This window comes from Leptonychotes weddellii, chromosome 7 (genome assembly GCF_054177405.1).
Source record: "Leptonychotes weddellii isolate Sample4059 chromosome 7, ASM5417740v2, whole genome shotgun sequence".
NCBI lineage: Eukaryota > Metazoa > Chordata > Mammalia > Carnivora > Phocidae > Leptonychotes > Leptonychotes weddellii.
In genome coordinates, this window is record NC_138375.1 from 1,075,995 (window position 1) to 1,086,437 (window position 10,443).

The 10,443-nt window shown below is 63.0% G+C and overlaps 1 protein-coding gene across 1 annotated transcript; it reads right to left on the reverse strand.

Moving 5' to 3' along the window:
* Positions 1-1,600: 1,600 nt before the first annotated feature.
* Positions 1,601-6,448, reverse strand: IRX4 (iroquois homeobox 4). The gene is made up of 5 exons (XM_006746589.3): positions 6,404-6,448; positions 5,604-5,855; positions 4,726-4,838; positions 3,483-3,811; positions 1,601-3,027 (listed from the first exon to the last, which is right to left on the reverse strand). Exons 1-5 carry the CDS (start codon positions 6,446-6,448, stop codon positions 2,207-2,209), a joined length of 1,560 nt encoding a protein of 519 aa, XP_006746652.2. The 3' UTR covers positions 1,601-2,206.
* Between the last annotated feature and the right edge of the window lie 3,995 nt (positions 6,449-10,443).

A 10,443-nucleotide genomic window follows, 5' to 3' on the forward strand; every position in this document is an offset into this window, starting at 1 on the left:
CCTCCCCCTGCCAGCGAGCTCTCAGAGCGCGGAGCCTTTAGAAATTGAGGGGTTTACTGTCAAAATGAAAATTTCACTTCAAATTATCTTGGCTGATGCTCGCTCGCCAGGCCGGGGGCTCCCGCCGCAGCCCTTCTGACAGGCGCATCAGCGGCGAGCCTCCGAATCTCGATAATATCATCCAAGAGAGCGAAAGTCAATACGGTGACAGCGCGCGGGCGGATACAATCCAATTACCGAGCGGCCCCGACAGGCCTCGGGCTGGGCGCCGGCTCTGCCACTCGGGGTCCGGGAATGCCCCCTTCACTCCAGGGCTGGGGTTCGGGGTCCCGGCTCTCTGACTCGGGGGCCCACCACTCACGGGTGCCCGGCACAGACCTGAGACCGGCTTCTGGCGGCCCGCGCTTTCCCTTTCTCGGTACCAACTCGCCCCAACGCCGCCGCCCCCCACCCCGGCCGGTCAAGCCCGCTGCCGGCGCTCCCGGCCTGCCCGGAGCCTCTCCCCGGGGCCCGGGACCCCACAGGGCCCCAGGCCAGTCCCAACCCGCGCAGGAAAAGATCCCGCCTCGCGTGTCCCTCCAAGGCTGCCCGCCGGCCCGCTCTCCTCGACCCTGCCCCCTTGCAGGTCCTCTGACTTGGCCGTCTGTCCTTCCTCGAGACACCTGGGGCTTTAAGGAGGCCCAGGGGGGCCTTAAGCCGAGCGCTGGCCGGCGAGGGCGCGCCTGGAGTCCGGAGCGCGCAGCGCCCGCCCGAAGCCCGCCAGGGGCCCTTACAGGGGGCCAGGCGCCCGCGGGGGCGGGGTGGGCGGGGCGCAGAGTCGACGGAAGCCGGGGAACGGCGACTTCCCTTCAGTTCAGGGGTGTGGGCCGCCCGTGGGCTTGGCTCCGAGGGGGTGGGGTTGGGGCACCCGTGTTTGAGAGCGAACCCAGGGGTCTACAAAGCGCAGGAACCCAGGCGAGGCGGGGCAACCCGCGGCCACCGGTCCCCGCGCCGTGGCCTTGACTCGCAGCCCCGCCTCCTCCCTGCAGCCTACTAAGCGCTTTTCCCCCCCTCCGCCCCTCCCCCTTCCCCCCTTCCCCCCTTCCCCCCTTCCCCCCTCCCCCCCTCCCCACGGAGGCGTGGCCCAGGGTTTTCCGAGCGCCGACGCTCGAGGTGAGGCGGCAGGTCCCTGGAGGGAGGGGAGGCGGGGTTAGGAGCTGGGAAGGGCTGAGGAAGGCCGCCTCAGCATCAAAAAGGACGGTCTGAAAGCAGTCCCCAGCAGGAGGCCCTCAGGGCAGGGATGGCCTCCCTCCCCCGCTCTCCCCAGGACACAGTTCCAGAAAGTTTAGAAGGTATTCTAATCTAGCGAGAGGAACTCCTATTTTCTCAAAATTCTGGAGTCTGGTATACTGGGGAGAGTTTAAAAGTCCTGGCCTTCTCATCCAGTTTCATTACAGAGTCCAGCAATCCTGGAAGGATACTGTAACTCTTCCTTCAAAGAACTGGCTTTCCATAACGTCTGGCGCTCTGCCAACAACTTCCCTGAGGACTCTGGGCCGAGGACCCCTCTTCCACTCATCCTCTGGCAAGAGCTCTAACCCCCGGGTTTGAAACGTGTTCATTTTGCAATGCAAACACCATCACTCGGTTTATTGGTTTTGTTATATTAGCCTCTGAAGCAGGCAATTATTGGTGTGAACATACATTTAAAAAAACATAATTTTATCGAGTTAAGAGTGTGCAATAGTGTGAACGAGGTGGAGTGCTGTTGGCCAATGTGCGGAGGATGCGATCAGGTCCACGGGCTGAGGAGTCTTCAGGAGGAACACCGGCGCGCCTTGAACCCGAAAGGAAACAGCCAAGCAAACAAAGCCTCAGAACGGAAATGTCTTCTCCATGTAAACTTTCGGACGTAAACTTTTATGCTTCAGGGTGGCTCCCTTCTGCTCAGAGAGCAGCCCTACCCGATGGGTCCCGGAGTTTGGGAGTGGCCTGAACTAGTGCATGTCCAGGTGGGGTCGGTGGACCTGGCAAGGCGGCTCCGGGGCGCTGGTCTGTGGCCTGGAGCGGCCGAGTTCAGCTCCTCCCTCCACGGTGGGTTGGCTGCCTGAACTTCGCCATGGTCTTGTCCTGCTTTGGAAACTTGGTAGAAAAAGAGTCTGCGACCTACGGGCCTGCAGCCTGAGCCTGAGCCTCGGCCCCTCCTCTGCTCAGGGGGCGGGGCCACTTAGGCGCAGAAGGGCTTGCCGCCGGCCTTCGGGATGGCCAGCAGCTCCTTGGCTGCTCCCGAGGCGGGGGCGTCATGGGGTGCGGCGGCCGGGAAAGCGCGCGCCAGGGGCGTGGTCAGCACGTTGGCGCCTGCCCCCAGCGAGCGTCCCAGCGGCCCTGGGTCCAGGAGGGAGCCCTTGGCGGTGGCCCAGGCCTGGTTCAAAGTGCTGTGCCTGAGGATGGGGTCGTGAAAGACCCCATCCACCCAGTTTCTGAGACTGGTTACCGGGGAGTCCTGGTGCCTGTCCAGGGCACCAGTGGGGGCCGGGGCCGCAGGCGAGGACGAGGCAGGCGCCAAGGAAGTGGCCGCAGGGGCAGCGGGGCCTTGACGCTTGAGCATGCATGACGGAAACTCAGTCTGGCTCAGGGCGGTGGCAGCGGTCGCCGTGTGAGCCAGGGACCAGATGCGTGGCTTGGCCTCGAGGCCCGCCGGTGCCCCAGCCGGCGCAAAGCCCAGCTTGGCCTCGCAAGCCTGTGAGCCGGCCCCCGCACCAGGCTGCTGCTCGGGCCCGGCCGCTGTGCTCCGGAGGCAGCTCCTGGCCCTCTCCAAGTCCTGGTCCAGGGCGGCCCCGCCACCGGCGGCCAGGGGCATCCGGAGGGTGCCCGTGGCCTCCTTTCCCAGGGCGCTTGGACCATCAGGCGCAGCAGGGATGCGCTCCAGACCGCCATCCAGGGGCTGGAAGCGCGGTTTCAGCTCACACTCAGGGGGCTCCGCCTCCAGCGGGTCAAAGTCCTCCAAGTCAGTGAGCTCTAGATCCTTTTCCTCTTTGCCCACCGACTCTGCGCAGGACAGAAAGAGGGGCCAGTGCAGGAAGAGAGGCGGGAGCGAATCACAACCCCGCTCTTCCTTCCTAGCTCTGTGCCCATGGCCTGACCCTGGAGCTAGGAAAAGCACCCACAGCCTTTCTTTGTCCCTCGCACCTGCTCCAGATGTTCCCTACCCCACCCCCCAGGTGGCAACAAAGAGGGCTAGCGATTTCCTCCTCAGACCAACAGGGGCAACGGTAGGGTGGGTGTGTCTAATGTTTTAAATGATGTTTTGGGTTTCCTCAAGCCTGTTCCCAGTTAGTACTGCAGGCCCCCTGGGCTCAACATTCATTTGCTGCCCACGCCCTTGAAGTTTGCTTTTACTACCCCAGGTTCAATGTCTTTAGAGGTCCTAGAACCCCAAAAGAAGGCACAGGGAGTCCCTGACCTCAGTGCCCCAGCGCCAGCATGGCCAGCCTCCCACGCACCTTCATTCTTGGTGCTCTTGAGGGGCTCCTCCCTGGCTTCCTCTTCACCCCCTTCTTCCTCCTCGCCCTCTGGGAAGGGTCGCTTCTCGTCTGCGCATTTGTTCCTTGGCGGCCACGTCATCTTGTTCTCCTTCTTGAGGCGCCGGCGCGCGTTGGCGAACCAGGTGGAGACCTGCGTGAGGGTCATCTTGGTGATGATGGCCAGCATGATCTTCTCGCCCTTGGTGGGGTAGGGGTTCTTGCGGTGCTCCTGCAGCCAGGCCTTGAGCGTGCTGGTGGTCTCGCGCGTGGCGTTCTTCCGCCGCGTGCCGCTGTCCATGGTCCCGTACCTGGAGACAGGCTGGGCAATGGGGTGCCGGCCGAGACCCTTGCGGCGCCGGCGGCCGGAACGAGGCCCATGCAGGCTTTCAGTCCCCATCGTGAGGGTGTGTTTATGGTGGTAGGACCCTGGTGGGACCCAGGCCCCTACCCCTTGCCACTGCCTATGGGCACTGCCTTTTGTGGCCTGAGAGTGAAGATGTTTCTATCTGATTAAACTTACAGGGAGCCTGAGTTCCTTCCCAGCCAGAGTGGTTGGGGTGGAGTGCTCAAGGCCTGGCCAGGTCTCGGCCACTCTACCTAGACATCTATTCTTTGAGTTCCTTTACGGGGCCTCTCTCCTACCCTTTAGATCCCCAAACCGGGAAAACACATCACAGAAGTGTGAACCCAACTGTATAACACCCATGGGCAAAAATGGCCATTAGTTTCCATAGGGAGAAAGTGCCCAGACTGCCTACTGTGGACTTCCTGCAGTTAAGTTTATAATTGTTACCCTCCTCTTGCCAGGATGGGGCGTGCTGTCTTTGAATGGGTCCCACTGGACTCCGCCTTCCAGTTCCCACCATAGGGGAAGGTGGACAGGTCCCACACCACATGGGCGGGGCAGGTGTCTGAAGCCTGGGCAACAAGACTTGGCTGCCGGGAAAACCACGTTGCAGCAAGGGCTTTGGGAGTCCAGACGGCGTGGGGAGCAGGGGAGGGGAGGCTGGGACACATTTTACCCCAGTGGGGCATGGCTTCCCTAGGAGGTGGGGTTGGGAATAACCCAAGGTCAGTGGGAGCCTGACCCAAAGAATGCCCCTCCTCCTGTCTCCCAACCTTTCACAGGGGGGCATGGGGTTGGTGGTGGTGGGGAGTTTGATGGCTGAATAGAGTGCAGGGGCCCTTGCAGGGGTGGTGGAGGTGGGGTTCTGTCCCTCACCTGTCGTAGGGGTACTGGCCCAGCGCCGGCTCATAGGGGTAGTAGGCAGCAGCCGCTGCAGGCGTGAGACCCGCATGCGCAGATCCAGGCCCGTCCTTGGAGTCGAAGCCATTCTGTAGGATCCCAGGAGCCTGGCGGTCGCAGCTTCCGGGCGGGCGGCGACCCAACTCCACCCCGCCCCCCATGCACCTAGGCTCCTGCACGCTTTGCACAGACCCTTGGGCAGCCTCATCAGCCATCACGCCCCCAGACTCTCTGGGGCCCAGGGAGCAAAGGAACCTCCAGACGGGGAGGGAGAATGAGCAGAACTGGGGGGGGGTTGGGGAGTAGGAGAGAGGAGAATTGAGATTGGAGGAAGAAAGGGGCAGAGAAGAGGGGTGGGGGGCTGGGAGACAGCAGAGGAGAGGAGGGTGAGCAGGACACAAGACAAGGACCACAGGGAGGAAGGGAGGAGAAAAATGGGGGTGGAGCAAGAGAGTGGGCATGGAGGGGGCAAGGGAGGGAGAGGCCAGGAGAGGGCCAAGTGGTGGCGGGTTGGGAGGAGAGGAAGAGGGAGACCGGAGACCGGGAGGAGTGAGGGGAGGGGAGCTCAGTGGGGGAAAACATGGGAGATGGGGAGAAGGGGTGGGTACTGGACCGGTTATGTGGTCAGAACTGCCAGGTTCCCCCACCCCTGGGGGCTGGAGGTGTGCTGAGGAACTGGGCTAGAAGGCGCAAAGTTGAAAAAGCAGCGAAGGTGTGCTTCTCCCACCCCGACCAATCTGGGGTCCAGGGCACTGGCGCCCCTGACTCCAGAGTTCAGGGAGGAGGCTTGGCAATTCGAGGGGGTAGGGGCGTGGCGTGGCGGGGTAAGGTTTCAGATAATTCCCTCCCCTTACCAGCGAGTAGAAGGCGGACGCCTCAGAGCCATAGGTCACGTAGTTGCCATAGCCCTGCGAGCCACCATAGGGACCCCCGTAGACGCCAAGCGCAGCGGCCGAGTTGAGTTCGTGGCGCGCGGTGGCCAGCAGCCGGCTCTCATAGACCGGGCAGTAGACAGGCGCCTGGGCCGAGGCGGCGGGCCCGGAGTCTGCCAGCGAGCGGCCACCGGACTCACAGCATGTGCTCAGGGAGTTGGTGGTCATCAGGAACTGGAGGAGAGAGGGGCCGCGAGGAAAGGCCCCAAGCTGGGCGCCAGGCTGGGGCTCTAGGCCTCCACCTGCCTGACCTTCGCCCAGGAGTGCGTGCCTGTGGCCTCAGGCGTATGGCCATCCACACAGGGCCACGCATTCCTCCCTGCTGCGAGTCTGATGGGCCAGGCCTCCTCCAGCCACTTGGGGTCCAGCCCATCAGGCCCTGGAGTTTTCACACCCTCCCTGGGGTGTCTGTGTGTGTGTGTGTGGGGGGGGTTCCAAGACCGCGCACGCCCTCTTGTGCCAGGTCTATCCAGGGTCCCCGGGCCCCTCTGGGGCGAAGCCTCAGAGGCCGGGGTGTGGTGTGGTGGGGGTCAAGCAAAGTGGGAGAAATGGAGGCCTCCCCCGCACGGCAGATTCTCTCAGCGCCCCTGCTCTCCGCAGGGCTGGATGCAAGGAGCGCGCGGCACAGGCCCTGCTCTCTGGGAAGCGACACCGAGTCGCTGGACAGCCCGCCCGCCGGTGTGTCGGGCCGCGTTCCCGGCGCCCTCATGAGGCCCCCTTACCTGGGGTGCGGAGGAATAAGGGTATCCAAACTGCGGGTAGGACATGGCGGGCACCGCCTGGGGCCGGTGGGCGGGGCCGGTGGGGTCCTGCGCGCGGAGGCCGGCGTGGTGCGGCCACTGCTCCGGGGCCGCCGGCTCCTAGGCACTGGGAGGGCGAAGCAGAAGAGCGGATTAATTCATCCACACGCCCCGCAAACTTTTCTAACCCGGTAGGAAAGTGAGACGCAGCGGCCTCGCGAGCCTTCCAGCTTCACATTCCCGAGCCTCGAGGGGCTTCTGGGACCAACCGGCCTCGCAGCGGCGACACAAATACATATTTTGCAAAAAAGAAAAAAAAAACCGAGTTGCGCGAACCCGTCAAGTCAGATGTGCTTGGCTTTAAGCTGCGGAGGTGCTGACGTCAGCCCACGCCGCGCAGCTCGGCCCGGCCGTAGACGTGCGGGGCACTCGCGGCGGCCGGGCGGCGGGGCGGGGACGGGCCGGGGGCGCCACGCGGGGCGAAGGGGCCAACAGGCTCTAATAAATGAATTTCATCCGTGGAGTCAATATCGCCCCGACGAATGCTGTTTCTCCTTAGTCACCGAGGGCGGGAAGCACTTTTAATTAGAAATTAATTAATGAGCACCTGCTCCTTCCCGCCCCACTGTAATCATTAGTCTCAATTACAAATGAGACATGTGAAGGGACACACGACTGAGTCTTCACTGAAGATGTAATCAACAGTTAAAATTAGCCCGGCGCTGGCGCAGGCGGCCGCCGCCCGGGCCTCCGCGCTCCGCTCCAGGTGGAGGAAGGCAGCTTCGCAGGCCGGCGCGCGGCTCCGACTATTGTTCAGCTGTTTAGCCGCACCGCCTCCCGCCAGTTCGAACCCGACTCCGGGGCGGCGTTCCAGAACCAAATGCGGCTGCAAGTGTCGGCATCTGGAGGTCAAGATGCCCTCAGGTGTGTGGTTCCTGAGGCCGTTCCCAGAGCCATCCACTCCAGGGCTCCGTGGCCCAACTGCTGAGGGGCTTGGCGACTCTCCGCCACCTTGTCCCCAGGGAACGCCCCCTCCTCCGTCCCACCCCGGGTCCTGTGGGTTCCTGCGAGCCGAACCGCCCTCCCTTTCTTCTTCCACCCCCTTCCGCGGGCCGCCCTCCCTCAGTCTCCCCTGCCCCTCGCGGCTAAACCCGGGACTGCCAGGCATCCCCGGGCGCTCGGAAGAGCAGGTTTTCCAACTCAGCACCAGGGCCCCTCCCGCTACGCTTGCTCCACCCGGCGACCCTCAGGGTTAGGTACGGGGGGGGGGGGGCGCCGGGAAGCCCATCCCCGCCCGTTTTGCAAAGCTCCGTACCCGGAGCGCACGGAACAGTCTGGGGAGACGGCCGAGTGCCCACCCCAGGACTTCCCCCATCCAGTCCCGGTCCTGGGACCTTGCCCGAATCCAAAACGGAGGCGAGCGCGCAGGCAGCAAAGGGGCGCCCGGGCACCCCGAACTCGCTCCCCGCCTTTTTATGCCGCCGCCCTCCGGGGGCCCGGGCTCGCCCCTGCTGCTCTCGCCCTGCTCGGCCGACCGCTGGAGGGGAGCTGTGCACAGCGGTGCTGTGCAGACTTGCTCTGAAAGATTCCTGGGTTCAGACCTGTGAATCGCCCCAGGGTCACCCTCTAATTAATGATGACGTTCTCGCCCTCTCCCCAGCTGCAAACCTGCCTCCCAGAAACGAAATCTGCCCGCTCTGACAGCTCGGTTGAAGGTGATTGATGACTATCTGGAGACCACAGTAGGCATCATATGATATCTGCTGCGTAATTGCTTTAATTTACAGATGAAAATACGAGCTCTCCGATCACGTTGAACCACAGCCGGCCACGTCCGAGCTGCTTGCGAAGGAAAATCATCGGAAATAATGAATAGCCGCTCCATGCAAATTATTCAGACAGTTTAAGCGTCTGTAGCCGGGAGAGATATATAAAGAACACGGGTCAAATGACATTAATAATTGTTTCTGAATTCTGTATTGATCTCGTGGCTGCCGTGTTTATTTCTTTCTCACCTGAATTGCTAATATCACCTCCTGTAAATAATAAGAAACTAGCCACCGGGGCTTCTCGGGCAGAAATGAATCTCTCAATCTCTCTCCCTCTTCCTCCTCGGCTCCTCCCCTCCCCCATCCTCCCTCCTCCCAACTCCTTCCAGTTTTCCGGCTTCTGTTGCGGCTTTTCTGAACATCCTCCTACTTTCTATTATTTATTGTTTACAAACAGCTCGCTCTCTCCTGGTAATGAAGCCAGGGCAAGGGAGGGGCAGGAACCCAGGGTGGCCGAGGGCTCAGGGAGCGGTAATCACGGACGACGGATGCATTCAGCATCTTTTCCTCACCCCACTCCCCAAGGCCCAACCCCGGCGATTGCAAGCGCTCAGGCGGCGGGGACGACAGCCAGCGCCCAGGTCCCAGCGGCCCCGCGGCTCCCGGCTCTGGTTTGCAGAGCAGCGCACCCAGGCCCGTTCCTTGCGCGACCACAGCTTGCGGAGAACGGCACCCCCTGAACACGCCACTGTTTATCTTCTGAGAAGTGCCCACCTTCGGGCACAGCCCGTTGGTGGGGGCCTCTGGGGGAGGGGTGTCAGGGAATGCCTTTGACCACCACTGCTATGTTTTCCTTTCCCGCCTGGGAGCATAAATAGAAGCTCCCAGTCCCCACCCACCTAGCCCGGTTTTCCTGGGCAGCCCTTTCTTCTAATCCAGAAATCAAGCTCACCAGCTACTTTCCAAGGCCGTTGCACACTGATCCTCTGCTTTGTGCTGCCCCAGGCCTGCGACACAGGCGCCTGGACGGCCACCCTGTTTGGGGAAGCTCTGTGCTGCCCGAGGAGTCTAGTGGCCTTGCCAGCGCTCACCCAGGCCCTGCTGTCCAGTCCTGGATTAGGCAGGCCTGTCTTCATCTGGAGCACACGGGGACATCCCACTGGCCCCTGCACCCTGGCTGAGGCCGGCCTCTTGGAGCCGGGGTACTTTCTGGGTTATCTCTGTCCCGTAGAAGATACTGACCAGAATAATATCCGAGTGCCCTTACTTGAAAGGCCCAGCCGTGAGCTGAGGCACCGGAGGTTTCCCTCCAAGAAAGGATAGGGCAAGAGTGTCAGCATCTCAGGTATCAGCAGCTAAATTTGCCTGCTGCACAGACGCACAGGCGGAACCCACAGCACTCGAGGGACCCTCAGTTCCGAATACACCCAGGAGAGGTTCCCCACGGACAGGGCAGCAACTCAGCTTCAGTGACGTGCCCCCACTGGCCCGTTGAGTGCTAAAGGAGCCGAAGGCGAGGGGGCCTGAGGATAGCTAGTGCCAAATGTTAGAGGCCTGCGGGTTGCCCTTCTTGCCAGAAGGTGCTGTAGGCCATGGAGGGCCTCTAGGAGATAGGCCGCGCCCTGATATTCTCCTCCCATCCCCCTAGGACCAACTGAGGCCAGGCGCTCCCGGTCGGTTCCCGAAGTCGTCCCCCGGGGCCACCTGGTTTTCCGCACCGAGAGCCGCCAGGGGCTCTCTCCAGCCCAACGAAGTTGACCCCTGGCAGAGGGCGGAGGCTAGAGCGCGCAGAGCCAGGCAAGGGCCTTTGCCGAGGCGTAGGGCCAGCCCTTGGGGCGCCTGTGCCGGCCCACTGCTAGCGGACACCCGGGCGGGGTGTGGGGCTGAAAGGCGGTCTGGATATCGGTGGCGCGGCACTCGCGAGCCCCGAGGTCGGCAGGTCACTCCTTCGCGGCCGGTCCTCCGGGTCTCATGCGAAGTCAGGAGGTCGAGCTCCAGGCAAGCGCCTTGAATCCTGCTCCCGAAACGCCTCCATTCCAGGTCGGCTCGCTCCGGCTCTCCCGCTGCGCCCCCGCCGCTCGCCCGCAGGGCGCCGCCCGGGCGGGAAAGGCGCGCAGTCGGGGCGTCCGGGAGCAGGCCCGGCTGCCCCGCGTTGGCCCCCGCGCCCCGCGCCGCCCCCGCACCCCATTTCCACAACTTGCAGCGAACGCGGCGGCCTCTGGGGACCCCAGCGGCTGGCAGCAAACTTTGTGC

What these genes read in the sequence shown, in the direction of transcription:
- IRX4 (XM_006746589.3), bottom strand. Translation starts at nt 6,448, where the DNA reads ATGTCCTACCCGCAGTTTGGATACCCTTATTCCTCCGCACCCCAG. An exon ending in CTTATTCCTCCGCACCCCAG is followed by an intron (nt 5,856 to 6,403) that starts GTAAGGGGGCCT and finishes TCTCTCCTCCAG; the next exon opens with TTCCTGATGACCACCAACTC. An exon ending in CAAGAGCACCAAGAATGAAG is followed by an intron (nt 3,028 to 3,482) that starts GTGCGTGGGAGG and finishes TGTCCTGCGCAG; the next exon opens with AGTCGGTGGGCAAAGAGGAA.